Source organism: Larimichthys crocea, chromosome XXII, assembly GCF_000972845.2.
Source record: "Larimichthys crocea isolate SSNF chromosome XXII, L_crocea_2.0, whole genome shotgun sequence".
In the NCBI taxonomy this organism is placed as follows: domain Eukaryota; kingdom Metazoa; phylum Chordata; class Actinopteri; family Sciaenidae; genus Larimichthys; species Larimichthys crocea.
Window position 1 is genome coordinate 12117683 of NC_040032.1, and position 18376 is coordinate 12136058.

Here is an 18376-nt window from a genome sequence, read left to right on the forward strand (position 1 = left end):
AGTACATATTATTGTAATTCTGTTCTGTAATCTGAAGCTGGCCACTAGATGCTGCAATTTCCCTTGTAATGTTGCGTGCACTCGAATTGCACAGTGGAATTTTGAAGCATGTCACCTTTACGCAACAGGTTCTCTGTGTATTTATACTTAGTAATCGGTGGTTAAAGGGTTTTAACATATACCAGCTCTGGGTTTGAGGTGTTTGCTTGAAATTTCTTGAGTTACTTTAAAACAATGAAGGTGGAAAAAAATAGTTTGTGGTGTCCAAAGCAACAAAAAAAAAAACCCATCAAACTCTGCATGTTTTGCCGTAGATGATGCCAAATATGTCAAAACATTGATCCACATAAATGAACTGACCCTTGAAGGTAACGAACCTGCACACCAGCAACCTTCAAGTTAATGGCTTTATAATCAGCACAGCCAGTTTACATAGTAAGGTCATAATGAAGTGATTGGAGCTCTAAACCTTTGTTTATTTCTTTACATTTCCTCGATTTGTGACGCCTACATTTGACTTTGTTTTTGCACGTCTTTATTTGAGCGATTCCTTGTGTGTTTCCAGTAACTAATTTTAGATCAAGGGTTGAGCTGTTCCGGTCATTATTTTCTGCACGTCTATTACTGGATGACTTGTCTTTCATTCCTACTTTCATTACTTTTCCTGTCATTTACCACAGTCAAACATTGAGTTAAATATTAACAGGGTCTAAAAAGTCCTTGGCCAGTCAGTATTTTTACGTCCACCTTCCCATTTGTTTGGACGTTACTGATTAATCGCAGCAGAGGCTTCTCTTTCGGGGGGACAAACAATAGTACGTATAAAGTAAGAACCGAGTCTATTGTGCCTTTTCACATGAGGCTTAAATATTTTTATCCTATAAGGTCATGTCTGGATGCCAGCTTTTGGTATGTCAAACAGTCTGTGACCACTTTTGGCCTGTTGACTCTCGTTCCTTCTCTCAGTCACACAGAAGTGGCTGCTTTGGCTGCAGCATTTCCTTCAGTCATTTCCAAGAATTGGTATTTTATTGGGGGTGAATCAAAGGTAGATCATTAAACTACAATTATGGCACATCTTTTATATCTGTGTTTGTGCACAGATGAACTGATTGTTTGTTTGTTAACTAATGTATTTAGTTTGCAAGGTTTCATGCAGCAAAATTAGATTTTACAACAGACACACAATCAAAGTGAGGCTGGTTTTAAATGCAATTAATTATTGAAGAAAAACCAGGATGCGTATGAAACACACACAGTGTATTACACTGCTGAATTGAATTCCTAAATTACACTTTCCTGTCACAAATCAATGGATGGCCACTGCTTAATGAACACGGCCCCGCGTTCAATGTTTTCACTTCATTCGTCTTATCTCAAAGAAAATAATGAGTATCAATTGTCAACCTTCATCGATACCTGTTGTTTGTCCATGTCAAGTGGCGCACACCAGGCTGGGTTGTGTACTCAGTGCAAAAGGTGTGGTCCTGGCTGCTGATTTACATGGAGGAATGGGAAGAACATGACAAGCAGAGAGAGTGTTAGTAAAGAGGCAGACAGAGCCAGAGTGCTGAAGATATTTGTGGGAATTGTAAGGTAGGATGAAAAATAGGTTTTATAAATATTTTCATAAACTCAGAGTTAGAGAATTTTTGGTGTTGTGCTTTTGAAATGTAGAAATGTTGATTCGAAAAAACCCCTACAAATTTTTTTTTTTTGGGGGAAGACGGATAATGTGTTTAGGTAGTTTTTACGTTAATAAACTTAATGAACAGGTTGCTAAATTCAATTTTGAATATTGCTTCTGTGAATGTTATGATTTAGTCATGCAGGGTGTCCATCCATTAATACATATCATCAGTTTGTGTGACCCTTTTCTGGTCTGGTGGTCTCTCTACAGGCAGTGGAACTGGTCTGAGCATGTATAATAATCAGGTAAGTTCAGTTTCAGAATAAAAGAGAACTTTTCCGAACGTTTGCATAGACGACGTCTTCATATATTTCCTCTTTTTTTTAAAGTTAACTCTTTATTTGATCATTTTTTTCTGAGTACAGAAACTGTTTTTATTCCCATCTCTTTATTCCAGAGACCTCCAGTCTACGACAACAGAGCATTCCAGCAAGAGGAAGGAAGACCCCCTCCATACGCCCAACACAAGGGTCTCTACCCTTCCTTACCACAACAGATCCCCAGTTATGTTGCCGTCAGTCCCACAACCATCAACACCCACCAGACTGGAACACCTGGAATGCCACAAAACACAGGACAAAAGAAAGGTACAGGAATAATAATTGATGTCACGAGCCTTTGTGAGGTGATATTGTGCAAAATAAAAGAGGGTGTGTGAAGAATGACTTTGAGTTAGTCATAAGAGAAATATCGAGTCATGTGAATGGAAACATCCACTGTGAGTCCACATAATCATTAACCGATATTATGTGTGTCCAACGTTTTAAATAAGAAATAATAAAAGTTTTAATTAAGTGCTCGATGCTTATGGCAGATAAAAAGCTAATGTTGGGTGTAGATTCATATGTCGGCATTAAAGGAGGGCAAATTAGTAGATTAACAGAGAAAAAACTACTTTTAAAACTCTGCTTCATTCAACATCATGAACATGTTTCAAGTGCATTATGATCGGCTTGTTGACTGAATACATACAGTAGCACCTTGTCTGAAGCTGGCGAGGGCAGCTTAATCTTGTGAAGTGAAGCATAATGCTTCACTTCTGAGCTTATCATGGAATAATAACAAGGTAAAATAAAATATAGAGTGTGAAATCTATAAATTTAGAGGTGGCTTAACTCATGATATAAGACTTTATACTGTATTTTATATCTAAAGTGTGCTAAGTCTGATATTTGCATGTGTGATATAAATCTAGATGAACATGAGACTTGCATTTGCATTTTATTTTTACATAACTAGCTTCACTGCAAATCTGTTGTCAGTGTTTCGTTTCCGAAACATCTGCTGTTTTCATGCACTGTCTGTCTCCAGGGTTTACAGTCCTAAACGTTAATAAAAAGAAGAATAAAAGAAAGAAAATATCCAGTTTGTCTGCAGTGCTCTGGGCGAAAAACGCCTTCAGGTCAGGAAAGATTGATGAATGAAAGATAATGATAGAAAGGCCACTTGTTACAACAACTGGAATACTCTGAATACCCAACACGTCCAACCTCAAAGCAGATCCTACAGCAGCTTAATTCCACAGGAAACTGAAGCTACAATAAGACAGAGGCTCACCAAAGACAAGACAACAGAAGAGCTAGAAAAACGCTGCCAGGTCTGATGAATCTCTAGTTTTGCTGCTGCATTCAGATGGTAGAGTCAGGACCTGGAGTAAACAACACAAAGGCATGGATCTCTCCTGCCTCGTATCAACTTTTCAGGCTGGTGGTGGCGTTGCAGCGGTGTGGAGGATATTTTCTTGGCACACTTTGGTCTGTTTAGTACCAACTGAGCATCCTTTAAAGGCCACAGCTTTCCTACGTAGTGTGGCTGATTGTGCCCACTGCTTTATTACCAATCCTCTATATTATCCAGCAGGATAACACATGTCACAAAGCTCACATCACCTCATATTGGTTTCCTGAACATCACATTGAGTTTTCATGCCAATTATTTCTTTTTTTTGCCTTGCAGACATAAAGAAATGTCGATGGAAACACATCCTGAGTGCATGCCTGTGCGTGTTTCTTATCCTGGCAGTGGCCGGCCTCCTGCTCTGGTACTTCTGTAAGTATATAAGAAGATCTTTGACGATCATCTCAGCAGATTCCTTTGTGCTCTTACATGTGTGCTGTATACATCTCTCTGTGTTTGCAGTATATTTCCAGTGTTTACTGGGAAAGTCGTGCAGGAGTGGCGGGAAGTGTCTCAGTCGCTCCCAGTGGTGTGACGGTGTTAAGGACTGTTCTCATGGAGAGGATGAATCTCAGTGCTGTAAGACCAACATCACACAAACACAGAGACAGTATCCGCCTGAAGTAAACAGCATGGTGGCTAAATGGTATTGTTCTCTCTGCTTCACAGTCCGCCTCCACGGGACCAACTTCATCCTGCAAAGTTACTCATCTGACAGCGAGAAGTGGATGCCGGTGTGCGCTGAAAACTGGGACGACAACTATGGGAGAGCTGTGTGTCAGCAGATAGGGTACCAGAGGTGCTGATTGTCTTCTTCACTATTATTCATGTCCCCCTTTTGCAGAGTGTTTTCTTTCTGCCGTATTTAAGTCAACACATACAGCCAGAGCTTATATTGCTGCTTGTACCTCACAGGTATTCAGTGTTTTCCCCAAAGGAAACATCTCTGATCACATGTTTTCTTTCTTTCTTTCTTTCTCCCTGTGTCCGTTCCACAGGCAGGATTATGCGTACTCCGCTGAAGCCAGTGCAGGTTCGATGGCCTCGAAGGGATACATGAAGCTGAAGCCTGGAAGTGACCACGGATCACGTTTACAGTCACAGCTCGCTTACAGGTAACACGGTCCCTCTGCATCACTGGATAATAATGTTATACACAGTCTCATAGTGCCACAGTTGTTTGATTCCCACCCAATCAATCTTATTAAACTCTATAAATTAACTGCCTGTGTTTTGTATTTGCCATCCTCTGCAGCCAAACCTGCTCAGCCCAAGCTGTCAAACTTCACTGCATTGGTAAGCTACTACACCGCTGAAATATGTATGAATTTAGGAGATATGTGCAGTGTATATTTATCCAGACTTCCTGTGTGCCCCCACCCTCAGATTGTGGAGAGAGTTCAGCAGCCCCCAGCACTCGTATTGTGGGTGGTACAGCAGCAGTAAATGGAGCCTGGCCGTGGCAGGTCAGTCTCCAGATTCGTGGTCGACATATTTGTGGAGGCTCCATTATCAGCCCTTACTGGATTCTCTCTGCTGCACACTGCTTCCAAACGTAAGTACCTATTCTTTGCACCATTAAGGTCCTTCACTTGTTTTTTACTGTCAGGAAAGAGATTTGTGTTTGCTGTGTTTGACTATTTTACCTCATGGCAGGTACAACAATCCTGACATGTGGCTGGTTTACTCTGGCGACGTGCGCTTGTCACGGTTGGCGTACGATGTTGGCACAGCGGTTGAACAAATCATTAATCACAAGGACTATAACCGAAACACTAATGACAATGACGTTGCTCTTCTAAAGCTCCACACGCCTCTGACATTTTCAGGTAGGCACTAGCCGGTAAAACTCATTCTTTAGGAACATGAATTATGAGTTCTTGTGATTTCTACATTGATGATGTCAACATACACGTTTATGTCTCAGCGACAGTGAAGCCTGTGTGTCTCCCCAACGTTGGCGTGGACCTCTCTGCTGAACGTCAAGCCTGGATTACAGGATGGGGAGCCTTGAGGTCAAGTGGTGAGCCAACAAAACCGTTTCTGGACACGTACTTAGCATTCCTCCCTGTAGATTATTTGTGTTTGCCTCGGAGGTCACCTGCTCTTCAAAGTTTAAAGTACATGTAAGGGAACACTTGACTGGGCTTACTGTGTGAGTACAACCATTATTATTTTCTTTTCAGGACGATCCCCTGACACTCTAAATCAGGCCCAAGTGACTATTTACAGCAGAGAGACCTGCAACAGACCTGACGTTTTAAACGGGGAGGTCACTAAGGCCATGATCTGTGCTGGCAAGCTGCAGGGAGGAGTCGATACATGTCAGGTTAGAAAGGAGTTCCTGTCACACGCACTTTCACATACACATACACACCAACCTGAGATATATATATATATACTCCTCTTGGGTGCTGCAGGGTGACAGTGGAGGGCCCCTGGTGGTCAAAGAGGGAAATGTATGGTGGCTGGTAGGGGACACGAGCTGGGGGATTGGATGTGCTTGGGAGAACAAGCCAGGTGTCTACGGCAACGTCACCTACTTCATCGACTGGGTATACAAGCAAATGCAGGTATGTCAATGCAACAGAGACGTGATCCTCTATTCTAGTCTGTACATTCGAATGCATCATTAATTTTTTGTCCGTCTCCACAGAATGAATGACAGAGTTCGTGGTGAATCTGAAGACCGACCATGTTTTCATCAATCAGCAGTACTTACTTAAACACACACTTTGCACTTTAAATCTGAAGCTCCAAAAAGATGGTACAAATAAAACTGATGTATTATTCCATTGTTTTTTTTATATGCTAGTTATTAGTACAGATTGAATCATTGTATTTCAACAGAATCAATATTTATTTGTTGTAATAAAACAAATTTTTGCACAAAGAGTATCAATATTTATTTGTTGTAATAAAACAAATTTTTGCACAAAGAGTTTTGGTTTGACATTTTGTGACAGACGTTCTCTAGAACACGTCTTCCCTCCGCCATCTTCTTTAGTCAATGTTTCTACAGTCACTTTCCCAGTGACTAGGACCACCTGAAGAAATTCCTCCACAGCATAAATCATATTCCAGGGACATTATTTTAACCCCAAAAGAAGTTTCCGATAACAGTGGAACTTTGACACCACTTTGACACAGTGCTGCAGCCAGTTTGTCTGCCGTTCATTGTGCTCTGACACGTCAACATGTCAAAAGGAAGCAAATGATATATGGAAATGCAGACAACAATGGGGTAAAGGAACTGTTAATTTACTTGGAAAGCCGCTTGTAGGAATAAACAACACTTAAAAAAACAACCAATTTCTGTGTCTGCATTTCCTCTTTTCACTGACAAACATGTAGCTGTAACTTTTGTTTTCCATGTGTGTTTTTCATATTCATTGCAGATCTGCCAGCGGTCCGTGACATGTGCTATTTCCATGTTACATTTCCTGTGTGGCCTTTAAACAAAACAATTTCCTTGATGTAAATGTCAGACGTGCAGAGTTTTACACACTGAACAGTACAGTACAGAGGGTAGTACCAAGAAATCACCAGTAGGTGTCACTGTCGCGGTGTGACCTCATGAGTGCATGGAGAGAGACAGGTGAGTGCATGGAGAGAGAGACAGGTGAGTGCATGGTGTCTGTAATCCAACTAGAGGATGTGAGCTTGGAAATGAAAGGCAGAACTGACACTGTCAACTAAAACTAAGATTTTACAGGTGAGCTGGTGGTGTGTGTTAGTGTGTGTTAGTGTGTGTTAGTGTGTGTGAATATGAATGTTAGCGAGCTAGCACACCACCATGAGTCTGTCTCCACAGGTGTGTGTAACACCTCTGCCAAGGTGTAAGCACTTCATTCATAAAAGTGAAGTCATACTACTATACTGACGTGTAGTATATTTACACAGGTGTTTTAATTGAACCTGGCTCTGGGTGGTGCTGTGCAGACGTTTTGGCATAGCAGGAAACTCCCAGGTGTGTTATTGATAGCATCACTTCACATTAACCATGCATGTATTTCCTGCTATGACACATCGAAATCCCTGCAGCGGAAAAAAAAAAGTCTGTAGGAGTGATTAAAAGAGTGATTTTACATGCTTCCATTGTCCCAAAAATACATTTAATCAAGCAAGTATGTATGCACACATGAGAAAATGCATCAAACTAGAAGTGGACTTAACAAAATGAAACCTGTGTGACTTTCTTTCATTCTGTCCATCATGTTTCCATGAACCAGCCGAGAGGGAGATGCAAGCAGTGGTCCATCGTGAAGAGACGAGATCAGCATCACTGACGGAAACGAACCTGAATGAAAAAAGCAGTGAGTCCAAGGTGATTTCTTCCAATAAACCCACAGATATGAATTATAATATGATATAAAACTGAGACAAGCAGGAAATCTCTCCTTGAGAGGCTTTGGTTAACTTCATAGAGTCTTAAAATGTCTGATTTTGTCTGACCATGATACAAGATATTCAGTAAAACAGGATCTATTGTTGCATGTCTTATTAATGGAGAATGAAGAAAATCTACCTCACCTCACGACCTGATAGAAAACTGTATATATGAAATGCTCAGTGTTTCTGTATCTTTTCCATATGTTGCTCTGTGTTTATTGTAAGTGTTGTGTATTACGAATATTGTCAGTTTGGTAGTATTACTTGCCAGCAGGTGTCAGTGTTGCTGTGTGTGAACAGCATGCACATATGGAGAGAGAGACAGGCAACGACAACCTCTGCATACCAAATGTCCACAGAGGGATCTACCTTTATGCTACAACCATCGACACTCAGGTTGATCTTGAAGTTTGAACTTTTCTGTCCGTCTGGAAGGAAAGTGTGCAGATTTAAATGAAGCAGTGCACCGAGAATCGTTGATATCTTCTGTCACAGCACGCGTACGCTAAATACTTGGATTGAAATGCAGCAGTTAGAGAAGAATGATCCTACGTTCAGAGCTATGAACTGCTGTGCACACTGGATTATGCAGCTGTTTCGAGATAAACACAAGTATGGACCATGTTTGAAATCATTTTATTTCAACTTTCTGACCTAAACAGCTGCTCCGCAGTGTAATTCAGTGCACAAGCGATGATCTGACAAAGCTGCATGAAAGAACAACGATCAATAAATATCTTCTCTTCGAAATTCTCTCTGTCAATTCTCGACAGACAGATCTTTAGTAAGCATCTTTTTACTTTACGTTTCTTTACCAGTAGTCAACTAGTACCACCTGCTGGTAAGAAGTCACCATGACAGGTTCATCAGCTTGACTCTTTTCTGCATAATCTAAGCCTGGTGTGGATTTATGGGTTGGTTTTTTTCACACTAAATGTTGTGTCATTGATCCAATGCATTTCTTCACACCCTTAATAGGTATTTATTGATAAATGATCTGATTCTCAGAAGCATTTTAGCCTCGAGGAGATGCTCTAACATTTGTGAGGCCCTGAACAAAAGTCTCAGCTGTCAATAAATCAAAATAGTTGGCCAATTTTATTACACAGCTGAATGTTTATCGGATAGTTTGCACGGACGATGCAAAAATGCGTTAAGACGGGACAAAGATGATGCCTCCTCTCCTCTCCTCTCCTCTCCTCTCCTCTCCTCTTTGATCTCCCTCCATCAGCTTGGCTGTCTAATCACTGCTCATGGAGGTTGGCTCACTAAATGGCAGATGCTCAATCTCGGAGCCTACATCTGCTACCTGTTTGTACCAATTAACAGACCCATGATACTGCACTGACACCTCTTCAGTGGGTTAACAGATGCCACAATTAGCCACTCATTTGAATAGCTGCCTGCTTAGCAAGAGGACCCTTGGTGCATCATCTCCAACTGTGGGGACCGCCTTTCATCTATTTGCCTTTTCTTTTTTTTTCTTGTTGCCTCTCAAATGAGGCGTGGGAACCCTGGTGTGTTGAGCAAACAGTCTTTTCACCAGATCCCCCAAATTAGCTCTCCAGACTCACTGTTGCAGCTGAGGGGTAGCGGCAGAGTTGCACACATGAAAGGGGAGGTGCTCGGCGGTCTTGCATGTGATCACATTTGGCCCACTTCCGGAGTGCTGCGTCTCCGTTGGTGAGAACAGTATATTCATCTTTTAGCCCAGCTCAGGAGACGATGGCCTGAAGGTTCATGTTGACCGGTGTGTGACAGCCTGGATGTGTCAGTTACTTACCTGTGGTGTGTTTAAGGTGTGTGTGTGTGTGTTATGCTATATGCTGAGCATCATTACGTCAGTAACATCATTCTCTTGCAGCGTAACCTCATCTTACGTTTACTAGACTAATACGCTAAAAAAAAACAAGATTATTAATAACAAGATTACTTAAGCGTTGCTTTTTTCTGTCACGTTTGATAGTCTAAGACACCCAAAGATTTATTTTTTACAGCTATAGACGGGTTGATTGGTTGCAGTGAGCACGGCGTCAGTAGGGTTGTCCAGAGATGTCCCGTTATAGTAATATCCCACACATAAACTGTGTAATATGCTGTGGGTAATGTAAAAGTTTGAATAAAGATGATTATGGGGTATTACAGCTCTTAATCTAATTAATGAAGCGGGTTGTTTTAGAGCTGGAATGACGAGTGGATTGATCGATCAGTCCAACAGGAATATTTGGCAACTATTCGGATAGTTGACGAATCATTTTTCAAGCCAAACATTCTCCTGCTTCTCAGGCTGCTATCATATATATACATTTTTATTTAAAATGTGAGATTGACTGTAAAATTTCAGCCCCCAAAAAATGACATTTTGTTGCCAAAATCAGGCAAATTAGAGAAGAGGAAAGAGGTGTTTACCTAAAGTATGAACCCCGGTGGGTGACGTGTAACAACAAAATGACAGCACTGTTACTAGGGGCTAAGTGCTAATCTTGGGTAAGGAAAAAAAAACTGAATTCTCAGAGGATATTTAAGTAAAAAAGAAGCTTACTGGTGCGGTTCTGCCCTAGTTCTCACCCATACTTTGTGTGTGTGCATGTAATTGCGTGTGCGTGTGTGTTTGTGTTTGTGCACGTCTAAGCCTCAGACCGTGCGTGCACGCTCACAAGCCTCTGCTGCGTGTGAGCATTTTACTGTAATCCTGCCTGTGTGTACATGGATCAAAAGCACATGTGTCATTTTTTGCACAAAGAGTATGATCAATGCAACATTCTTGAGCAGCCAATGAGGAGAGAGCCCTTGTTACTGGGCAGTTATGTGTTTATTTTTCTCCCCCCCCCTGTTCTTTCGTGAGGTCGATGTCACGCGTCAAGCCTCATAGACTCTCAGATCAGCATGAGTCTTTACGACACACCAGGGTCCTGCGGTTGTGATGAACATCAGCACTCTCACTGGTTTTGTAGGTCAACCAGTATCGAGCTATGGGTGCAGCCCAGCTCGCAACACATGTACTCGTGTGCACAGCTTTTATACACAGAGCAAAGGTCATATAGAAAATTCTATTCGCAAAAGTTGGAGAAGGAAAATCTCCATTGATTGATTGATTGATTAATTGATTTTATTTTTTCTACAATAATCTGCAAGTCTCATTTCTCTAGTGTCATTGTAAACTCTTATAATTGTTACATCACACTTGACACCGCATATCTCATCTTTTAAAAGAGAAATATGAAAATGTTAATGACAGCTGTCAAACGATGAACTGCTGATCTTAATTAAGTCGTGACAACCCTAATATATCGGTTTCAACACATGTTGCCAGTGGTGGAAGAGGTATTGAAACCTTTTATTATTATTTAATGTAAAAGTAAGTGCTGGCACAAACACGCGCACACATTAGTGATGCATTAATGTGTAAGCAATCAGATTTTAGCTTATTAGAACTACTTCATGAACTGCAGTGGCTCAGTCAGTGCATCATATTTCATACATGCATTTTATTGAGCTGAAACGATAAGCTGATTAATCAATGGGTTTGCCAAATATTTTGGTAATAGATTAATTAGAAATATCAGTTATCATACACAAACACTTCCCGGACTCAGCTTCTTAAATGTGCTTTTGTTTTCACAACATTTCATATTTTATTTCTTGATTTAACTGTTTGATTATGGTACCATCTGGTGCCATGTATGTTATCCTGATGAAGGAGACTGAGAGTAGTCAAATCTAGTCTAAAAAAATATTAAAAACCTAACGTGTATTGTAGAATGTAGCCTCCTTGTGTCATTATAAGACATCTAAACTCCCCAAAAATATTATTACGACATTACTTGTGTGTCTCTAATGGCTCTGGGAGCGTGTAATGATCATTTTTCATTATTTTCTGACATTTTTTTAGACTACAGGATTAATCAAACAAATAAACTGATCAGTCAATAATAACACAACAAATATAAAATTGCATAAGATAGAAATACTCCATTAAAGTACCTTAAAAATCGGTGTAGTACTTAAGTAGATGTACTTTTTAAAATACCAAACAATATTTTATGCAGTGAACACCCCCCAATTCATTATATATGCTTAGTTTTGTCTATTCCCGTAGAAGAAGTTGACATTTAATGGAAACGTCTAACAATGCTTCAAACTACACACTAACACCAGCAAACATAGCATCTTATCCCAGTCCTGATGTAGCAGGATTTGTGTCTCCACCGCTCACCACATGGTGGCATCAGTCCTCACTGACTCATCTGTGACTTGAGCACCACTGATGAGCTGAATGGAGAGAAATCCTCTTTACTGGAAGGATTCAACTTTAATCTTAACAATCTCGTTTCACCGTTGATGTAAAAAAACAAACAAAAAAAACATACGTCAATAACAGTAACATCTGTCTGAAGCTGTAAGACGAGTAAACAAGAGGAACAACAGAGGGATTTACAAAGAAGCCAGCTAGTTACTGACAACCTGCTCTCCTCCATCTTATTTACTGGAGATGAAAACATGCTTTTTGCATTCAGAAAACATCGACCCTGTTTTGTGTACTGTTGCAGTTCCCCTGGCATGGTAGCGAATTCATCCTATGAAAAATTAAGATTAAGCCTTTGGATACGTGGATTCCCCCGTCGAGGTTTGTTAACCGGTCTTTGCAGAGTTAAATGTTTGTGTCCCCAGTGTTCTCCTTTGGTTGGTCAGTGTAGGATTGCTGTTGACAATTTTGTATTTAGGTCAGTGTGGCCCCCTCAGGGTCTGACAAACCACTTTCTCCCCGAGTCGCCGTGATTGACACATTTTCTTATAGCAAAAGAAGTCCCGCTCCTCCAGTTTTAAATTCTTGATGAGTAACATGTTATAAAATACAAGACTAAACGCTCCTGTTGGTGCATTCTCGTTTATATCCCTCAATACCATTTAGTTATCCCCTCGATGCCAGGATATCATTGCTTATAACAACGACCACAATGTAATCATCTGCTTGTCTATCTGTCTTATTTATTCCATGAATTTTAATCCCATCATTCAATCATATACTACAAACAGACATATGTCCCCTCCGGGTCTTGAAGATCCTGTTTTGCATAGACTGCAGCAGCACGTGACCCAGCCGGCAGAGATGGCTACCTGTTGTCCTCTGTGCTGCCTCTAGACAGCATGGTAATAATCAGTAGCCTGGCAAAAAAACAGAATTACCAGGACATCCTCTAAGAACATAATGCCTGTCTTAGACATTGGGCATCTGTTGGCATTTCCCTGTGAATTGCTGGATACAGGGGAGGAGGGAGGAAGGGAGCTTCAGTCCGGGATTAAGGGGGGAGCTGTGAAGGGGGTAAAGAGAAGGAGAAGAGATGACCTGACCACATGCTCCATCCGTAAAGCGATTTTCTTCTGTGCTGGCCTCATGCCTTGGACAGCCAGTCCAGGTCAAACCCAAAGCCCCCCCACCGGGCGGGCGATGCCCCACGCTGCAGTCAACAGCCATTGTGATCTGCAGGTCTGCCCCGTCAGCCTCTCCTGGCTGATGGTGCGGTTTTGTGGAGGGTTACAGGGCAGCCGGCACGACGACATCGTCTTGAAATCATCTTGGATTGGAAAGCATGAGGGTAGAAGAACCGTATAATGAACAACCTTAAATTATTTCAAATTAACACCAACATGACCGTCCACCAATGGGCTTGGTTCTGCTTGAGGTTTCTACCTGTTAAAAGGAAGTTTTTCCTCGGCAACGCCGCCAAGTTCTTGCTCATAGTGGCATTGTTGGGTCTCTGTAAAAACGGTCTAGACCGTGTCTGTATTGAAATTGTCATGAGATAACTTTTGTCATGATTTGGTGCTTACACATGACATTGGATTTATATTGAGGTTTTATGATCGGGTACAAAAAATTTTTCTTTCTTGCTGTGGAATAATTCATCTTCCTCTTTGTCCAAATCTCAGTCTAACTTGTTACATTTGGGGGTCCTGGACATACAGTCCTTAACACAGTGATCACTTGATCCATCTTGACTTCAGCTAACCTTATGAGAATAGCTCATAAACATGATGATGAACTGGTGACATGTTCGAGGGGTCTGCTACAGAAAATGGACAGAATAAAGACGTATTCAATGAGCGTGACTATAAAAATCATAAATATATTTGCCAAAGGTTAAACATAGCTTGTGGAAGTAACTCATTACAGTAATGATAAAGTATCTGGTCATGATCAGTCAGTCAAGGACAATTACTTTTTTCCAATAGCCAATCAAACCAGGTTAATCGAGGACTGAGCATTGAGCTTTTTCATTATGTCTGTCCACATATTTGTCCCTCATTATTCTGTCAGTTCATGACGCACATTTCCAACTTCTTAGGCGTCTGTCTGAGTATAAAACAGCTAATGAGTTGAAACTGTTGTGACTGCATAACCTAACCTAACCAGAATCAGACTGGAACTGTTGCCTTGGGATCATTTAGTTAGTTCCCATTATTTTTTTTTCTTTCCACTGTCTGGTGAAATTAGCTCAGACTGTTGCCCCCCTCAACACCGCCACCACCACCACCACCACCTTCCCTTCAACTCCAGTGAAACCGCCCAGAGAGTACAACGTTTTGCGCAAGGTGACTTCCAACTCCTGACAGGCTTTCTGTCGAGTAAACGTTGAAGATGCCCCGGGGCAGAGTGCCAGCACCGAGGCCAGATGGGAGCCCCAGTCTCTACCTGCCACCCTTCTCTCTCCACCCAGTCCCTGACACCCCCCCCCCCCCCCCATCCCTCCTGCCATCTGTGCCGACCTGCCCCTAGCTGTCAACAGTTCAAGAGCGGGTTTTGCGGCGTCTCCCGCCTGTGTGCGTGGCAGCCGACAAACACAGCTGTGCAGATGTTGTCAGGGCAAAAAAAAAAAAAAAAAAAAAAAGATGGCGATGGCGACGGCGGCGACAGCAAGGCTAACATCTGTGCTCCCTGTGGGAACAACAGAGCAGCACTTTGCAAGAAAGCCAGTCGCTGTGATACTGTGTCAATGAGCTGACAGACGCGGCGCTTAACGTCCTGTGTGGAATCATCAGCGCCCCGCTCATACCCGGTGCCACCACTGCATAATACTTTGTCAGTTCCATAAATATGTTCTGGGGATTAAACCCAGATTAAGACACTGTAAACTAGACAGATTTACGTCAACTAAGTAGATCACGGCGATGCGATACTGAAAACAGATCATAGGTTACACAACACGTAATCCAGATATCATTATGTTTCTTAAATCTGCATTTCCGTGCATGTTTTTTTTTTTTGGTCTTAGTGGCATGATGAAACTGTTTCAGCGAGATGCTGCTCTGCTGTTTTCCTGTGTGACTTGTGACTGCTGATTTTCCTGTCACTGGATGCTCTCCCCCCACCAGCACCACCAGCAGCACCAGCACCACCTCACTCCCTTCATGCTGCTTGATGCAGTCTGTGGCATGTGTCAGGTATAGCCCTTCATTACCACCCTCTCCCTCTCTCACACACACACACACACACAAGAACAATGCATAGGATGCGGATGTGTTCATCTAAATTGTCTGTATCTGTGTGTGTGTGTGTAGAGAGAGAGAGGGGGGAAGTGGAGAGAGAGAGAGAGCACAGGAGAGAAGGGAAAATGAATAAAAGGACTTCATACATTTTTATGACCGCACCGATAAGGTCAGTCATGTGCTGTGGTTACTAAGCAACACTGCCACCCCATGTTGGACAGTTACGGACCAGAAGAGTCAAACTCAAATATGTTTACTACCGCTCTGTGAATGACAGTCCACCAGCAAGTCCCTCTTGCTTCTCATATTATCTCTGCTCAGTGCAGTGTCACTGTCACAGTGAAATGTACACAAACAGCACGGACATACAGAACTCATCCCAATGCTGTATTGCACCAAATTATGGAAAACCCCTTGCAGCTAAATGTCTCCAGACAATTCAGTGAATTCATAGAGAAAAAGCCAGCATGTCTCAGCATAGATTTTTTTTATTTTTTTCCTAACAAGGCCTCAGAGCTGTGGTAAACTCACTGTAAGTCACGGTCTAATGTGGCTTCCTTGAATCGAATATTGTATAACTTGAGGTCACGCTAAAAAGTGCCAAGTAATAGTATTAAAAAAAATCTTGTGCCATCTATGATGTGAATGATTCAATACGCTGGTGACATTATTATTGAGCTCTTCTGAGAAAATACAAAATATGTTTTGATCTTCAGCAATCGTGGCTGTGAATGTCACCTGACCTCCAACTTCTGGCTATTCTAAAAATGTTGTTGGTGAAAACACAAAAAAAATTTAAAGATACCTTATATAAATGATTATATTACTTATTATATAACTTATTAAATGTACACAAGACAATATGCATGGAAAGGAAGGAAGAATTTCACTTTAAGCACGTTAAAAGGTTTAGCAAAGTAATTCTGTTTTGAGGTTTCTAACCTGGAAAAAGCATTGAGCGACAAAACGAACGTTGCTTTTATTAGGATTAAAATATTTTCACAGCGTCATCATTGTGTTAGCTAGGGACATGAAGTCTAGCTTGTATTGGGTCTGAGCTGAAATGACACAGATCAGAAATATCAAAGCTCAAATGTAATCGTCTTTTTATTGTAATACCCAGCTGTTTATTATTTTGCTTTGAGCGGCATTGGACACTTAAAATTCCCTTTTTTAAAAAGTGATGAAGTTATTGACATATGGTGAAAATCGTTCGTGTATTCCTTAGAAACTGGAAGAAACTGGATCAAAATATCCTGTTGTGTACAAATCAGGATTACGATTTATGTCTAAATAAGCGACCCGGAATCACAAGTTGTGAAATCAAAAGCCCTGAAATCCTCGAATTACCTCTGGATGACCCTGCTGTCCACTCAATCAGGGCTGGACAGGGGAGCATTGAGCTGTGAGATGCAAAGTAGTCAATGAGGGGAATCAATATATGGATCCACTAAGGTGGGCCATCAAGGAGCTCTCCTCTGTCCACTTAGTTGTTTACTACCCTATAAGGCAGGGCGATGATGGAAACCAATGAGGGAAAATTTGTGTTTTTCAGCCTTGTTAGCCAGTGCTCCATCAGGCATTTAGTTAATCAGTCATGCAGCTAAAAAGGAGAAGACTTTGCATCTGGTTCAAGGCGCGACCAGTATCACAATCAACATGCACGGTAATCCTGGAATATGTCAATAACTATTGGATGGATTGCCATGTCATTTTGTACACTCGTGGTCCCCAGATGATGAAACCATTCTTTCAGCCCTTTTGTTTCTGTGTTTATTATTTTCTCCGAGAGACAAATGATCTGGCAGCTGCAGAAGTTGCAACCCTGTTTGAGAAACACCGGTTCGGAAAGCCCGTCGATGAGATGAGATGAGTTTTGCTGAAAGAAATGCATCGTGTATCATGAAACAGGCAGTTCTCCATGACAGAGTTGGAGGAAACATCAACAGTTTAAAGAAAATCCAATGCTGAATTTGTCCTTTAAATTCTTTGTTGCTTACTATCAGTCCATCAGTTTATGTTACACACTGCGGGGCCGACGCAGCACTTTCCACCCTCTAATGGCGAGGAATTACTCTCAAAGGGAACACGACTTCTCCATTTCTTTATTCCGGAGACATGTCGACTCATTAAACTTGAATTGTGACTTTGTCTCACGTTCCGTTCAGAATTTATGTGCAGAGAGAAGGATTCACAGATGATCTAATAAAATGAGGGTCTCAGGATGTACGTTAGACTCCTTGTTCCTCCATTTCTACCTCATAACATGGTGTGAATTATTCAGCAGCCTGACCCAGGCAGCAAAGCTCCTTTTATTCCTTATGAGTCGCTGATTGAGATGAACCTGCCGTCACCGGTCGTCTTTAAGACATTGTCAGACAGATTTTATTGTTTGAATATAATCAAAGTACTTGAGAGTATTTTGTTAATAAGAGCCATAAAAGTTTCCCTTGAGGGGAATCTGGCTCTTTGTAGTAAAGATTAATGGATATTATTATTCCCCACTGTATATTGGCTTCATGTTAAACACATACATTATACTGCGAACGAGCTAAACCACACGGAGGAACAGAAGTAAAGAGGATATTAATATACAAGTAGCACATAGTTTTAAACATCTGAATATTAATATTAACCCATCCATGACTTCATAACTCTTCTTAATCTGTGCTCCTCTTATTATAACTCTAGTAATTATCAGCAGAGGTAAGCTGTTGTGTTCTCGGTCAAGCCTTGATACTCCCCACATGACAAGTGTTTGTCACAATATGCACCGTGTCAGGTATTTATAGGCCTCGCTCTGCTCTCTGTGTTTAATAATGAGTACAGACTAGCAGTTATACTCGCATTTCACTTACATTACCGGCCTCTAGTAAACTGTTTAAGATGTTTCATTGGATAAATCACTATAGGCTAATGAGCAGTGTATGACAGGATCTGTACTATCCACAGATACATCTTTTCATGGCTCTTTGGAGTAAGACGTTGGGTCTAACTCTTTGGTTCAGACTGAAATACCTCAACAGCGTGACCACATAGTTGGAAGCACTTGCAATTCTTCTTGCGCTATGGAACTTTGTGCTCCGGGTACGATCACCCACGAGAAGTACATGACACCTTACAGTGCTC

The 18376-nt window shown here is 41.4% G+C and overlaps 1 protein-coding gene across 3 annotated transcripts; it reads left to right on the plus strand.

Annotated features, from left to right (window-relative positions):
• The first annotated feature begins 717 nt into the window (after positions 1-717).
• On the plus strand, positions 718-6258 carry tmprss2 (transmembrane serine protease 2). 3 transcript variants are annotated; one of them, XM_027273296.1, is made up of 16 exons: positions 800-826; positions 967-1048; positions 1441-1596; positions 1901-1935; positions 2088-2277; positions 3647-3739; positions 3830-3946; positions 4037-4166; positions 4366-4482; positions 4623-4663; positions 4754-4922; positions 5024-5196; positions 5295-5390; positions 5554-5696; positions 5788-5940; positions 6024-6258. In XM_027273296.1, exons 4-16 carry the CDS (start codon positions 1921-1923, stop codon positions 6030-6032), a joined length of 1446 nt encoding a protein of 481 aa, XP_027129097.1. In that variant the 5' UTR covers positions 800-826; positions 967-1048; positions 1441-1596; positions 1901-1920; the 3' UTR covers positions 6033-6258. The 3 variants fall into 3 exon arrangements, with proteins under 3 accessions (XP_027129099.1, XP_027129098.1, XP_027129097.1); XM_027273298.1 differs by lacking the exons at positions 967-1048; positions 1441-1596 and having other exon boundaries at positions 718-815; XM_027273297.1 differs by lacking the exons at positions 967-1048; positions 1441-1596 and having other exon boundaries at positions 742-826.
• The last annotated feature ends 12118 nt before the right edge of the window (positions 6259-18376 follow it).

What these genes read in the sequence shown, in the direction of transcription:
- tmprss2 (XM_027273298.1), top strand. An exon ending in CAGCAGATAGGGTACCAGAG is followed by an intron (nt 4,167 to 4,365) that starts GTGCTGATTGTC and finishes TCCGTTCCACAG; the next exon opens with GCAGGATTATGCGTACTCCG. An exon ending in GCTGCACACTGCTTCCAAAC is followed by an intron (nt 4,923 to 5,023) that starts GTAAGTACCTAT and finishes ACCTCATGGCAG; the next exon opens with GTACAACAATCCTGACATGT.